This window comes from Sceloporus occidentalis, unplaced genomic scaffold (assembly GCF_023333645.1).
Source record: "Sceloporus occidentalis isolate IW3139 unplaced genomic scaffold, rSceOcc1.0.p SCAF_5, whole genome shotgun sequence".
NCBI classification, from domain to species: Eukaryota; Metazoa; Chordata; class Lepidosauria; order Squamata; family Phrynosomatidae; genus Sceloporus; species Sceloporus occidentalis.
In genome coordinates, this window is record NW_028316985.1 from 112,654,450 (window position 1) to 112,671,032 (window position 16,583).

The 16,583-nt window shown below is 39.4% G+C and overlaps 1 protein-coding gene across 2 annotated transcripts in view; it reads left to right on the top strand.

Moving 5' to 3' along the window:
• The window catches only part of NWD2 (NACHT and WD repeat domain containing 2), a 66,550-nt gene that overhangs the window by 37,904 nt on the left and 12,063 nt on the right, over positions 1 to 16,583 (top strand). The window contains exon 3 of one of the 2 annotated variants that reach the window (XM_089525074.1): positions 7,638 to 7,754. In XM_089525074.1, the coding sequence (XP_089381200.1) occupies positions 7,638 to 7,754 (117 nt within the window). Of the gene's footprint in view, positions 1 to 7,637; positions 7,755 to 16,583 lie in introns of those variants that run through there. The other variant, XM_089525075.1, reaches the window with a different exon arrangement.

Consider the following 16,583-nt stretch of genomic DNA (forward strand, 5'->3'; position numbering starts at 1 on the left):
TGCCAATCTGTTGCTGTTGGAATAATGTCAGCAGTATCTAAGACACTGTACATAAAACAAGATAAAGATGCAGGCTTTGCCCTTGGGCTTACTGTCTAAGTAAGAGACTGGAGACACAAGAGAAGTGAAGGGAAATGGTAGAGAAGGATATCAGTTGGAGAATGCCAGAACAAAGAGGTGACTTATTAACAGGCATTTAAACACAGAGCACAGCTTACACTGGTAATGCAAGGTGAAACAAGCTGTTGGTCTTCTAGTCTCTGGCTTGAAGCCAGATTGTTCTCTTTCGCTTCTAAAAATACCAAGTAACTGACACTTGGAGCATAATTCTTTCTAGAATTTCTCAATGTTTGGTGATTTCAAAAAAGCTATTTATTGCTCATAGTTGATAGGTTCATTTCATTTTTCCAGGTGCTTTCCAGACAAGCTGGAACAAGCATTACAAAAAGTCAGAGACATGCTTTGATTTCTACACTTCTCTATTTTTACCATTGGACTCATGGGACAGAAGGGACCAGATCTTGGCATTCATGTTGTTGTTGTTTTTGTTGTTGTTGTTGTTGTTGTTGTTGTGTGCCTTCAAGTAATTTCTGACTTACGGTAATTCTAAGATAAACCTATCTCAGGGCTTTCTGGATAGAATTTGTTCAGAGGAGAGTTTCCTTGCCTTCCTCTGAGGCTGAGAGAATGTGACTTACTCAAGGTCATGCACTGGGCTTCCATGGCCAAACAAGGATTTGAACCCTGGTCTCCAGAGTCATATTCCAGCACTCCTGCTGCCCCCCCCCCCCCCCCGTACCAGCTAATACAAAACACAGGGATGCCACTGCTGTTCAGTTTGTTTTTAAATAATCTCCTCATTCTCAAGATACCATATTTTTAAAATTAAATATGTCCAAATTCTATTTCCTAGTGCCATTCTGCACTCACATGCATGTTGAATATGTGAGGTCTTTATATAACTCTTTGGCAGGACTATCCTTGCAATGTTAGCAAAATACTGATCACTGCACCTCAAAAGGAACGTTGTGAAGATGCAGAAAAGAATTCTTAAAATAATGAAGGGGATGGAGTTTAGAAAAAAAAAGTCAAGTAAAGAGAAACATGACAAAGGTATATAAAACTGCATGACATGGAGACATCAGATGGAGAGTGCCATCTTGATTATATATTATCTCCAGTATCAGTATGTTCTTGAGAAACAGGACCAGGAGAGCTTTTATATCCTGTGGCCTATTCACACTAAAGAACTATAGTGCAATTATTCCACTTTGCTGCCATGGTTCTGTCCTGTGGAATCCTGGGATTTGCACTTTAGAGAGGGGCATTTAGCATTCTCAAGCAGAGCTCTCTATTGCCTCACCAGACCACCAGTCTCAAGATTCCATAGGATGGGACCATGGCAGTTAAAGTGGAAAAATTGCACTGTAATTCTGTAGTGTGAACAGGCCCCTGTTTGTGAACCTCCATAGAAGCTGGCCGTTGGGTAATGAAATGCTGGACTATATAGGCTTTTGGTCAGATCCAGCACATCTGTTCTCATATTCTTAATTTGATTTGTATCCCCACTTTGGCCACAATTATATCTACAACCTGATCCTAGACATCACATATTTTGGCTGGCTGTTGGCTAGCTCAGAGGACCAGATCAGTTCTTACCTCTCACATCAGGCTGAGTTCTGAAGGTTGTTGCCCAGAGTGAGTTTAAAGCATATCACAATAATACAGCTATTTCTCATCTATTCATCTCACCAACTCCAAGCTCAGAAATGGAAGAGAAGATCTTTGTACTGCCAGTGTGCTACAGAGGCAATCAGCCAAAGTGCAGCATGAGGTCAGGGACATTCCCCAGCTCAGTACTTGGAAAAGGGGTTGGGGTTCCTCACTGTAGCCACAGGCAGGACAGATGATTGATGCAGCAATAATGTCAATTGAATTAGTGGATTGCCTGGGGTTTTCCTCCCTTCTGTTGACTTAATGACTATCTGTTCCAAGACACAATTATGTATTATATGTAGATTTTTTTTGCCCCTGTCATAATATGAATGTACTTTTACCCAATTTGTTTAACAGTATTTGGAATCATGCATTAACATCACTCTTTCTCTTCTGCTTGCTCCCTTGATTTCTTTCTCATCCTCAAGATCACTCTCAGAGGAAGAAAATACTTTGTCCCCTGTACTATATTATTTTCTGTCCTGACATTTCTAATCACAATAATTAATGAATGAATGTGTTCCTTCTAAATCTTCTCATTTATTACACTCAGTGTCCTCTTTAACATACAGAGCAATGGGATTGGCAGTGCAGCCTGCTCAGTAGATTTTATGTCTAGCGACAACTGTATTCCATTAATTATCACCATTCTACCAGCTTCATGATATTCCCACAACATCTATGCTATAATCTTACACAGGGCACTCTAAATTACACATGTGTTGGCTTCATACCTTCCAGCACTGGCATAAAACATCTATATATTTTATCTCTTTGGGGGGCCATGTTTGCTTGCAATTTGTGCTATAATACCTTTGACTATTTTATTGCCTGTCTGGTGTCTCTGTATGCTTGAAAACAGCTTCTATCCTGTCATTGGTTTGAGGACATAAAACATTCAGATCATCATCCCTAAGGGATGGATTATCTTGAATCAAATGCTTCTCTGCTTCTATTGGCTTCTGCATTGTAGCACTATGACACAAAAACATCAGCTTTGCATGACTTTTAACAAATAGCAGTAAAAAAATTAAGTGAGACTAAAGTGTCTTGTTTTATACAATAGTATGTGCGCATAACAAATCAGGCATCAAATTATTTCAGTCCAGTGTCCAAAAATATTGAATTGTAATGATGTGATTATACTTGGCACATGAAAACCAGAACTGGGACAGCAGTATGCCAACTTCTGCTGAAGGCCATGCTTTTCTTTTGCAAGTTGGTTTTTAAAGGTCATTGAATGGCTGATGTTAAATAAATGTCCAAAGAGAGTTATTGTTCATTTCTTAAATTTAATATTAAGATTAGGGGTTTCTCCTATAAATGGAAATGTAAAATACAAACAACAGAGAGACATATGTTGTTTGCTTTACTGTTCTGGCAATCTTATAAAGTTTGAATGCACCACCCATCTCTGCAGGCTCTCAGACATTCTTGCATTTCTGGACTCAGAAGGTTGTTGTTGTTGTTGTTGTTGTTTACCTTCAAGTCATTTTTGACTTATGGTGACCTTGTGGCAGTCATAGGTTTTTTATCATAGGTTTTCTTGGCAAGTTCCTTCAGTGGGGGTTTGCCATTGCTATCCTCTGAAGCTGAGAGAGTGTGATTTGCCCACAGTCATTCAGTGTGTTTCCATGCCTGAGCCCAGATTCAATCCCTGGTCACCCAGTGTCCTAATCCAATGGCCAAACCATTACACCACACTAGCCCTTCAGAAACTAGAGCAGTGCTTAATAGTAGTGTGAAACATCATATTGATTTCCAAACAGAAGTTATAAATACTGACTGTCCCAGTAGATACTATCTGTAGAGGAAACACTCCTACAAATAGGTGGCATATCTATGCTACTGATAAACAGGTCATTCCCTGTTCCCAATAATAACTATGACAATGAAGCATAAAATTAAAAACATACTAATTTAAATTAAAATCCAGAGTTTAAAATTGACTGAATAGGCCTGCCACCAGAGATAGGTCTTTAATGCTGTTTTAAATTCAGATAGTGTTCTTAGCTATCAAATCTCTCTAAGCAGGTCATTCCACAAGCTAGGGGCAGCTGATGAAAATGTCCTCTAGGAGACAGTTGCCAGCCTAGCTCTTGAAGTAAAAATGTGCGCCAGAGGACCTGAGTGTATGAGGCAGATTATATAGACGGAGGCAATCAGGGAGTAACTGGACCCAAACCATGTAGGGTTTTAAAGGTAATAAGCAATATGCATTTTGCCTGGAAACTAACTGGCAGCCAGTGGAGTGATTTTAATATTGGTGTGATAGGGTGTGATGACTGAGGTTTCCAAACTTGGTATATAGGTAGCACAGAATGCACTACAAGGTTCTAGGCTTGAGGTTACCAGTGCATGCAATACCATTTTTAAGTCTTCTAAGTCTAGGAAGAGGTGCAGCTGGCGTATCAGGCAAAGCTGATAATAAGCACTCCTGACTGTTGCATTTATCTGAACTGACATTTGGAAAGACAGATTCAGGATCATTCCCAGACTGGGAACACAGTCTTTCAGGAGTCATGTAACTCCATCCAGGACTGGTTGACACAACTCCAACCCCGGATTAGGACCCTTGACAGTAAGCACCTCTGTCTTGTCTGTTGTTCAAATATGCCTCTCCTGGGCCTACAATGACACCAAGTCCAAAGGACTTGGTGAAAATGCCCCCATGCCTCCTAAAAAGTGTTTGGGGGACAAAAATTATGTGTTGTTGTTGTTGTTGTTTAGAAGCAGGTGTTGTGGGGGTGCAACTATTATCCCCTGGAGGTTAATGTAGCCCCTAGTAGATTTGCCTGATCTCATGTCCTGCCCTGGATACAGCAGTTATACATTGTGGCAATTGCTCCTCTTCCTTTTGTGTATTTTTGTGGGGTGTTCTGTCCTACAACCCTAAAATTGGGGTTGGGTGCATATGTCTAAAATTTGAAGGCAAAGTGCCTGCTAGTTTCTAATCAGAGTATTATCAGCCATTTGCTCAAGTTCCTTCTTGTTCAGGGTGCCTTTTCCCCCTATTTGCATCACTGAGGTGCCCCCATGGCTGCTGTTAATATTCATAGTATCAGTCCAGAAAGACTCAGCCCAGACCCATGCTGCATGTCACATTGTCAGAGTTATGGTCTCCCTGTGTGAGTTTATATACTGGTGGTGCTGCACTGTGGCAGGAAACTGAGTTATACTATATTCTATGTGCAATGGGGCTGCCTTCTGAAGTGTATATAGATAAAGTAACATGAATGACAGAGGAGAGGTTTACCAGAGGCACTTGGAACACAGAACTGACTGAAGCATTTATGTGGTACTGCTCTTCTTTTCTCACAGGACATTGTTGTCATCAAATAAATAATAAAATGACTATATCAGCTACCATATCTCTTCCCACAGCATTCTGCATGATGTCTACTTTACCTCATATTTCCATATATCTACTTTATTCATGCTGCCCCTCAATACTATCCCTTTCCCCATGCACTTACTGTACATCTCATTTCATGTTACAAAGACTTTTCGGCTGATCCCATTCTGGGGCCCTAATGTATAGATTAACTACAAGAATTTGCAAGTGTGAGGTGTGGAGGAACGTGATCTGGTACCATCCCAAATATAGTAACCAAAATTACTTCACTCAGTCTTATAACTTGCAGTAATGCCTTGCAGGAATATATCACCTATCCATTTGAATTAAAATATGAAGTGAAACCACATTGTATCACTTAATCTCTTTAAATAAACATAGCAGCTTTTCCCCACACACACTACCTTGCATCTTATTAACATTATTCAGATTGGAACTGTAGGCACAAAAGAAACTCTCAAAAGCAAGCCATCTGTCATTTTAGATTCATCGGCACTATTGCTTCCAAAAACACAACATATTAAGGAGCAAGAATACGAGTTGTATTCAGAGTATATGAGCCTGCTATACTAGCTTGAATATTCTGGAAGAAATAGTAACAATTTTCAGCTAGGTCTTTCATTCCCCCTCACCCCATTTTTTTACTTAGAGGTCAGCTGCTGGAAAAATAAGGGGGCATGGCCATTTTCACCTATTAGGCACTTTCTTTAGCAGTACCATTAGACAGCTGGACAGATATGAAGATGCGTTGTTGCTCCTGGACCTGCCAAAAAGTGCCAAACTTTACATGTAAATGGGCCCTTTCCTCAAATTCATGGCTTTACCCTTGGACCTATCAAAATTAGCTCTGTGGTTCTATACTCTCTTGACCCATATAGGCTTCATCCCCAAGATACGCCTACTTGAGTATAGCTCAGAACAGACACTTTTTATGTATGGAGAATGGAAAATGTAGAAAAGAACCGTTTCCTCCACAAAAGAAGTGGAATAATAAGAATATTTAGCTGTATTTATTTTAAAAGATGATTGCCCTCATTGTTATCAATCAGAATTGGAAGATTCAATGGCAACTTGGATTGTGTACAGGGAATAAATCTGGATCTCTACAATTCAAGGAGAGGCTGGCATTCCCCACCCACCATGTTCCCTGTTGCCACCCCCATTTCCATTATTCCTCCCATAAAGTGAAGAGCAGAAAGTACTAAACAATATTGGTTGGAATCCAACATCAGATACTTAGTTAAATGTACTTAATTACATAATCTCTCCTGGTCAAGACCCCCTTAAACCTGATGGAAACATCATTCACCCATGCTTTGATAAAATGAACCTCCTTCTTCCCATGCAGCTGATGACCAGTAAAGTTGGTTTGGGGGAGTTATGATCATGGTAATAGTGTCACAATTGTGACAGCAATCATGAATATAAAATGGTTATAGATGAGTAAATCAAAGTAACTGTTCCATATTCAAGATCACTACTTAGTCATGATTGTTTCTGTTGAGAAGAAACAAATGCCCACAGACACATAACCCCAAAGACGCAAATATTAACAGGTATAATATTGATATTAACATAAGGGCTGTTTCACGCTTACTACACAAATCATGCTCAGACTTTGTCGATTCAAAAGTGTTGATTCCACCAGTGCAAGATCTCTGACTTGTGTACTACAACAGATGTATGTATAGTGCATATGGCATCTAATACTTAAACCTAATACCTAATATACATAATAATTGTTACTGTGGGCTGCTATGAGATATGCCAGCTGTGCCCTTTCCTGGAAGTAAAGAACCTAGAAACTGTAGTACATGCACTGGTAACTACACGATTCGAATTCTGTAATGCGCTCTACCTGGGCCTACCCTTGTGCCTAGTCTGGAAACTTCAGCTAGTGCAAAATATCGCAGCGAGGCTGGTCGCCGGAAAAACTAGGAGTGACTGAATAACACCTGTCCTAAAATCTCTTCACTGCCTAAAAAGACATGACACAGAAGGAGAAGGGAGTGGTGGAGGGAAAGGGTAAGAGGTCCAGCAGTTCCTCTCTACCTCCAAGGCCTGGACCAAGGTAGATGTCCCAGCCCATGATGCTGCAACCCCCGCTGCCCTTTCTTTTGGTGGTCTCTCCTTCACCCACACAAGCCGCCCTGAGGGTTGAAGAGATGATAGTACAGTGTGCATCTCCCTTGCTAGCTGTTTCATGCCTGGGCTTCTCCTCCAGGGAGAAAGCCCAGGAGCAGAGGAGCAGGAGGGGGTATGCACCCTTGCTTGCTGTCCTGAGCTTTTTCACCAAGGAGAATGCCTGAGAAGAAAGGAGCAAGAGAGGGTCACACACACCATTGCTGGCTGCTTCATCCCCAGGCAGGGAGAAAGCCTGGGAACTAGGGGAGCAGAAATGCGCAGGCAGGCTCTTCCCACACCAGGTGATACCATAGTTAGTGATGCCACTGAGCACTCCAACAACATTCTGGCCAAGATCGCTATGCTGTTGTCTACATTGTTGTATATTGGTATGTTATTATAAAGGCACATTAACAATAATGCTGTTTTATGGATTTTCCAGGTTATCGATCTGTATTGGGGAGTAGAACCAGAAGAATGGGATAGCCCAGAGCTCCAGAAAACCCGTATGAGGCTATTAGAAGATTGCCTGAAAACATCTGCAGGTCCATGTTTTGTTGTGGGTATAAAAATAATGCTTTACCTGATTAACTTAGAATCTATAGTGTAGTTAGGTCTTCCCCCCTGAGCATACAATTAACAAAATACCTCCTAAAAATTCTTACATTTTTGTGTTCTGATCTTGATTCTGAAAATGTTGTTTATTATTTTATATAACCTATTATCACATATTATATATTTTTGTTGTTATCACAATCATCATGTGGTCCATATTGCATATTACAGGTCAGGATCAGCAGCTGTGGAAAGCCATTTAGTTATCTCATCAGATTAGAAACATGAATATGATGGAAAAGTTTGATTTCTATATGCCTTTTGTATTTTTGGGTACGTACTGGGGCCCTTTTGCTCTGTTGACACTGGAACATCAAACTTTCTCAGCCATTGCGCTATGCCAGATTAGTGCAAAAGCGTTTCTGGAATAAATGAACAGATGTTAGTAGTGAAAACAGCTCAGTCACAGAGCATCTGCTGTGCAAGGTTTGGAAACTAAGGCTTATGGGGAATGACTTAGGGGGAGTTGAATGTTTAGCTTGAAGATGCCTGAGAAATGACATGACTGTCATCTTTAAATATCTGAAGTGATGACATGGAGCCATCTTGATTTCTGTTGCTCCAGAGAATATAACACAAACCAAATTGCAAGAAAAGGTTTTCCATCTAAACATTAGGGAGAACGTCTTGACTATAAGAACTGTTCAACAGTATAAAAGACAGCCTCAGAGGACTGTGAGGACAAAAACCTTCTTTGGAGATCTTTAAGCAAAGGTTGAATGGGCAGGTAGGCATCTTTCAGGACTGCTGTAATTGTATGTTCCTGCATGACAGGAGGTCAGCCCTTGCAGCATCTTCCAAGATGGTAGAATCATAGATAATAAAGCTAAAGAAAACCCCTTTCCTGACTGCTACTTGAGCCACTGACAATCAAAATAAATTGTACTTAACCAGAGGGATCCATTAGCTTAAATCCAATTATTTGCACAAACAAAAGTAAACCCACTGAATCAATAACTGAATGGTAAGTTCCTGCACTGGGAGGGGTGGTGGTGGTAATATTTTCTGTAAGCCTTACCAGGAATAACAAGCTTCAACTATTGTAACTCTACATGGAGTAGTTAATTTTAAAAGATAGGGGTCAGTTCTTAAAAGGTGCACAGATTTAGAATGGCATTGTTTCTTGTGCTTGCAACAAGGAAGCTCCAAAAGCAGCAGTACATGAATTGTGGGGAGTTCAAGGGAAGAGATGGTGGAGAGTAGGTAAAGGAGATACAAAGCTGAGGAAGAAAAAGACGAATAAAAAGGCAAAGAGAGAGGAAGGAGATGGAAGAGAAGTTGGGAAGGAAGTGGAGAAGGCACTAAAGGGAAGCACTGAGATGTTTGTGTGACATCACAATTTTTTCCTATACTTTCAGACATTGCAGGAAAATGCAGAAATTGTTTTTGTCAGTTTCTGGCAACTTCTGTAATATGTAGGCCAAAGCCATGCTCTTGTGAGTGTATTACACTCACAAGAGCTGAAGAGTAGCTCATTTCTAACAATTTTCCAATCATGTTTTGGATTTTGAAATGGTTAGTTTTCAATGTGCAGACTGAATTACAGTGGTTGCTAAAGGAATAGTAACAAAGGCATCCATACTGAGAAGTCTATAGAACAGTCTCTGTTTTGTGGATGTATTTTCCCCCTTTTAGCTCTGTTAATTGGCATCTCAGATAAGGTTTTAAGCAACAAGTAGCTTTCCTTAAAAAGCATACAGAGAAAATAGAGAAAGATTTGCAAGTATTCTCATGGTCCAGGGACTCTGATAAGCAATTAATACCGTTCTGTGCAGGCTTTCATTTCTCCATGGCCCTATTATGTAGTACAAGTCGCCTTTTGATGACTCATTATCTGACAGCTCACTCTTTCAGTGCTTGCAAATTAAGAACAGACAAATTCCATTAATCCAATGAGGAATCTAGTGTTTAGTTAGTTCTTCTTGCTTATGGAGGCTTGTTTGGCATCGACCACACATACATTAACTTCTGGTAAAGAAAGTTGTGGGTAGAATGAGAGACTTTGCATGCTGCACACACCGGCAGTCCCAAGCAAGCCACTGCAATCCCCTCTTGTTCCCTACAAGGGTTCTGCTTTTCAAACAAATCCAGTCTCTGACAGTGTTCCAGTCCCTGACCGTTCTGATAAACCAGGGCTTCCTGTATACCAGAGAAGAATTTGGAAATGATGGAAGGTATTTCTTTAACAATTTAGACGAAAGTAGCATAGTATTGGGGAGCTGCCATTATTTTAGAGACATATCAGAACTTACAAAGAATTCCTGGAAACATTTATGCTACCCGTATTTTCCGGCGTATAAGACGACCCCCAACTTTTCCAGTTAGAATATAGAGTTTGGAATATACTCACCGTAAAAGACTACCCCTCTTCCAACTCATACCAAATAAAAATTAAAAAAACATCAGATTTGATTTCAATATGGTAATTTTAATTCAAATGCTTATGACATGCAGGTATTTAGCAGGAAACCTTGTTGTATACAAAGCCTGCTTGGACTGGTCAGCTCTCCCTGCCTGCCCAGCCCTCCCTATCTCCAAGACTATCAGAGCAGTAGCTGTTTTCATATGATCGCCGCATACAGCGGGGATGTGCCCACAGCTGTTTTTGAGCTCCCCCCACCATACGCGGCGACCGCAGATTCTCCAGTCTGCCCTATAAGATGACACCCGGCATATAAGACGACTCCCAACTTTTGAGAAATTTTCTTGGGTTAAAAAGTAGTCTTATATGCCAGAAAATACAGTAGGTTTTTTTTTAAATCAAAAGCAAGTTGTACAGGTTGTGATCATAAAAAGGAGAGCAGATAGGAGAAGTCTATTTAATTCCTCAGGTTATTATTCAGCCTTATATCTCTTTAGCTAACAAGAGTTCCTGTATGTTTCCCCCTGAAAAGAGAAATTTATCTACGTATTATCATCACAGAAAATTTAACTTTGTACTGTATATTCAGAAGTGTCAATGTTGAAACATTTTAACAAGCATAAGTAATATTAAACTCTGTGTGAGAGAAAACTCATATGTTCCACCATTTCATAGATGAAAACTGCGCACATGTGACCAAGTGACATCAGAATGTGATCAAGATGGCAGAAATTAATAATGAGGGAAAATAGGCTGCAGCCATTTGCTTTTGCTTGAACCTATTGGGAAGAGCAGGATTCCAACCCTTCCTCTTCTCTCCCCTCACTGAGTTGAGTACAAACTACATTTATACCTTGAACTCAGTTTGCAGCAGTTGAAGCAAGTGGAGGACAAAGAGAGAAACTGGAATATTTTAAAAGGCATCTGAAAAAGTGGATTGACAGAGGATTATTTGGTATTCTCTTTGCCAAATGAGGACAGTTGGAGGGTATGAGAGCTGATGATGCAGAACTCAGTGACTCACTCTGTTCTGGACAGTCACATATTCCTTAAAAGATTCATACCATGTAGAGTTTTCTAGACTCAGTGCTGCTCCTAGAATCTCTGGTAGCATCTGTGGCCCAAACAACAATTGGCTGGCTCTACTTAACTCACTAGGTATAGCTAGTGGTTTAAAGCAGAGACCCCAACAATGTCATTCATATTCTGATTGTTAATAGGCACACTTTGACATACAGCGGGCCCTTGGTATCCACTGGGGTTTGGTTCCAAGACCCCTCACGGATGCTCCGGTTTCATTAAATGCAGTGATGCAGTAAAATGGTATCCCTTTTATGAAATGACAAGATCAAGATTGGCTTTTTGAAATTTATATATATATTTGAACTTTTTTCAAGCCATGGATGGTTGAATTTGTGGATAAGTAAACCATGGCTATGGAGGGCTGACTGTATGCTGGGGGAGAGTTCTGTAAATCCTTGAACTGCTGAAAAGATAAATAAATGGGTGCTAGAGCAAATCCGGCCTCAGCTCTCCCTGGAAGCCAGCAACTAAACTGAAATTTGTATCTTGCACATATGAAAAGACGTGAGTTACTAGAAAAGACAATGATGCTTAGCAAGGTAGAAAGCAATGGGAAAATGACCTCCGGTATAATGGGAAAAAGGAAGACCACATTACATATGGATAGACTCAATTAAGGTAGCCACAACCTCAGCTTACTTCAGTTGCTGAAAACTAAATTCAAAGTTTGAAAGTAGTTTACATGCCATTAACTCAGCAGAAGAGAAAAAAGAAGGGAGGAATCTTGCCATTTCCAGTAGGCTCAAGCAAAAGCAATCTGCTATTGCCTTTCCTAACTTTTCTGTTCTTCCCCGTTAATAATTTTTGCCATCTAGACCGCACTCTAATGTTGCTTGAACACATATGTCTCGGTTTTCATCTGTGAAATGTTGGAGGTGGAGAGTATGACATTGTTTAAAGTAGTGTGCTCTTCTAGGGGATGGCATGTCTGACTAGGATCTGTATTCAGTCCCTGCCCAGCTATGAAGCTCAGAAGGTGGAATTGTTACTTCCTCTTATTTAAAGGCATCTCAGAAATTAAACAGGGCCATGTATACTTTCCTGATCTTACTGGAGAAGAATGGAATAAAAATATAACAGAATTATTCAAAAAGGAAACTTGGTTCTTTTTCACATCAATAACTCAGTTGCTAAGATCAAAATTAAAAATGTATAACTATTTTCATAACAACTGTTAGACATTCTTATGTCTAACAGCTTGTAAATAATTATGTATAGTAATTTTCTTCCATATTTTAAATATCTCTTTTTTTAAAAAAAAAAAAAACCTTTGGTCTAGAGGTTGCCATCTAGTGGTGAAATATAACATGCTACTTTTATGGTCATTTTAAAAGAGAAAGATATTATTTATGAGCCAAACTAACCATTGGCATTAAGTGGATTCCATAGTATTTAATGTGAGTATAGTTTTTAGATAAAAAATTCTGCCAGAGAAATGAGGATATCTAAACCATAGCTTGTTTGAGGTTGCTTTACACCCTTCTGTGAACATCATAAGTACTCATCAGTTCTTTTAGCTTTAAGGATGTTCATCAGACCCTTTTTCTTTGAGCTCTCCCTTGAGTGCCATCTCATTTATTTATTTCAACCAATGTACAATGTACAGGCACCATGTTGTGTACATCTATTTTTAAAATCCCTTTGTTCACTTCTATTTTGATTCACTAGACAGACTTTGTTGTTTGCTTCTGAAGATCCCATACTAATCTATGGTCTTCAACTTGCTGTTCCATGTCATCTTATTCAATGTAATTCATTTTTGTCCAATTAGATTGTACAGACCATATTCATTCTGCATGTGGATGGCACCAATGTTTAGGTGTCAAGCATTGCATTTGGAGGAATAACCTGTAATGAGTCAGAGCCAAATAGCATCTTGTCTCATTTCTATACAAAATTGCCATCACACACCATTTTGCAGGGAGTGGTACCAGGAACAAAACAAAACAAAAAGTGGTGCCAACCAGACCCCTCATGGCACTAACATTACTGGGCAGTATCTTCAGTTATAGATTAGCTTTGTTGGTAAGGGGCTCTTTGAGCCACAGACCATCAGCATGGACATCTCAGTGCTAATGATGTTAACTAGGGATATAGATTGGTGCCATCCTTGCACCATAACAGATTTTCCATTCTGGGATATAAAGACAGGGGGCCACAAATACGCTTGCTAACTCATTTCCTCTAGCAATATCTCCTGCTTTTCTCTCAGGGGAGGGCAAAAATTGAGGAAACTCCTGAACCTTGCATTAGTTTCAGTAGTAACTGAGAAAACCCAAAATATCTCACTGTTTGAAAGAGGATAGGATTTTATCCTTGTCTCATGGTGGGCCTTAGAGCTACTTAGACATCACTGAATTGAGTTGTGAAAACAAATTTTGGCTTGTTGGTGGTGGCAGCCCAAAATTAGGATCCTTCTGTTCACGAGACACTAAGATTGAGGCCATATACAGTCTTGACACACTGAATGTAGAAGATCTTATATCGGAGTAAACATATTTAGGATTGTGCCACATGCCAGGTTAACAGACTGATTTTTTAAAAAATGAAGCAGTTATTATACATTATTATAGAGTAGTAGTTATAGATCAGACCCAGAGCACACACTCTGCATTTCCTGAAAGAAGGGTAGAATAAAAATGTAGCAAACAATAATTATGTACATACAGCTTCAAAAAGACTATTTAGGAATACATTGGAGAAACTAATTGTCAGATGTAAAAACACTTGCAGTTCAGTCCTGTATGTGATTATGCAGGTGCAAGTCCCATTGTACTGGGATATTTTAAATCTGTTCAATTCTGTTCTCACTCTGTGTATGGAAACATTTATGGCTGCTTTTACTGTGGAGACCAAGGGCCAAAACAAATGGGCCAAATGGAGCAGCTTCTGGCCACTTTGGAGGCATGGCATTTAAATGAAATATACCCCTGATGCATCTGGAAGCCAGTTTGAGGCCGCCTAAGGCAGTGTATTTAATCTGTTCCTGCTGGCAGCCTGTTTGGGACCATCATCCTGGTCAATTGGGGACAGCCAGCCTTTGGTTTCTCCTTTTGTCCTTTCTGCTTCCCCCTCAGTCATTCTGCACTTTCCTTTTGCCACTGATTGCTTTTATTAATAATGAGCTAATGGAAGCCAGAGAAAAGAAATCTTCTGTTATCTTGATAAATTAGGAATCTGATTCCTCAATATTTGCAGATTGCATTATGCTTTTGACCAGCACCCTCATCCTTCCAAAACAGTAATGCCCTCATAACAGAAGGCTTCTTAGATTCCACCTGTATTCTTGTTTCAATTCTCCTCAATAATTAAGTTTTAATTACTTAGAATAATTGTCCATTTGCCCAACATAACTTTTTAACATTTTAAATAATTTAAGGCCAGTATGTCCAGAGGACAAGCTGGCACTGTACAAAAATCCTCAGGAAGTCATTCTTCTAATTAGTTGTAATTAGTAGTGCATTTTAAATGTAACTGCTTATCAATATATAGATTTAGTTATTATTGGCTTTGCTCATTGAAGTCCATGGGGCCCACCTCGCATGACTTGCCTGGATCTGTGTCTCTAAGCAGACTGAAAATTCAATTCCTGAAGATTTTTCTAATATGCATCCAGTGATGGTTCCTCAAATATTTTGCTCCTTTAGCAAGCAAGAAAGAAGAGTTTGTTTCTCACAGTTATGATTATGCTAGGAGCTATGTTAGAAACCCAGCCCCAATGAACATAGTAGGACTTTGTTAGTAAACATGTATAGAATTGTTCTGTGTGATGTTTAAGGTTTTATGTCTGCAAATGTTGCTTTTTGCCACCATTCCATAGCATAAGAAGGAACAGAATTAAAACAAAACCATGTTTGTAAGTCTTCCTTGCCTAATCCCATGGAGTTAATCTTTTCTTGCCATAAATTATCAACTTGTTTTAACTATAATGCTCATTTCTCCCACCCCAAATACCTTTGTCGATGTTTAAGAATGATGTAACACATCATATTTCTTAGAATGTGTGGTTGTACCAAACAGTGAAAAGTAGATGAAACCCTCTTGCCTGAAGTACATTTTAGTTGAAGGAGTGAACTAATTTAAACAAAAATTCTCCATGATTGAAATGCTATAAAAATGTAAATCTTGTCCAAGAAGGGCCATTAAATTAGTCATCCAAAGAACTAGGTACTTTCATCTATAAAAGATCTGAGTACTCTTAGGAAAGCACACTCATTAAATATCTCCATTTATGTATGTATTTTGGATGGATTTTTTAAATATTTCGGTAAAATAGCGCATTTAAATGATAAATCTCCTATGCATACTTAATTGTTGACATTGTCCATTCTGAATAACATCTGCCTAATGCCATTTTTCGCATTCTCTACCAATAGTTCAAAACACTCTGAGTGTTATGTCATATATACCTAATTAACTTTACAAAAATATAGATATACTTTTAAAATAAGGCTGCAAAATTAGCACCCAGGAAAACTATTTTCGTTTTGATGCCCTTGTCAGAAAGTGCTGCTTAGTGGGTAGTTGAGGGGACATAGGTGTATTTTGGCTTCTAGGCATCCATTTGTAATACCACACACACACAAAAAAAGAATGACAAATTCTTTATTAAATGCTGACTAGGTCTGACCACTGCTATGCAGTTTCTGTGGCATCTTTTTAGCATATCACTAACTATCAATGTTATTTTCATTGCCAGGGCTGTTCACTGCATGGAGTGGGGAAATATTTATATTTTTAAAAAACATTAAAAACTGGCATAAATTTGTAGTATATATACGTAGGCTATTTGACTTGTCTAATTGCCTTCCATGCTGCCGTGTCTCTAACCCCCCTGGCTCATTTTTCTTCTCAGTTTCTGCTTCTTCTTAGTGGCAACAAGCTGTGTCCAGCTCAAGAGCCACAGCTGGCTGCCTTGGACAACATATTTAAATATTGCAAAGAGACAGTTATATCTTGTGTCTGATGGGCCTAATATGTTGTTGATTGCAGTCCAGTTCTAAGTTGGCAAGAGTTTACAAGGGGATGAGAGAGAATGATACATCTTGGCACTAAAAAGCAGGGTTTTTTGGCTACATTCTACTTTTCTTTTTTAATGCAGCACCGTCAGGTATGCAATCCAATGCCCAATACATATTTACTTAGACTCAGGTTTCTTCTGCAATCAATAACACATACTCTTGAGTAAATTACAGTCGGCTCTCCTTATACACGGATTTGCCATCCGCGGATTTGAGCATCCGCAGAAGGCAAATCGGGAAATTGTCCCCAATGGCACGCGTGCCGCCATTGGGGACAATTTCCTTCTCCTCCCTCCCTTCCCTTCCC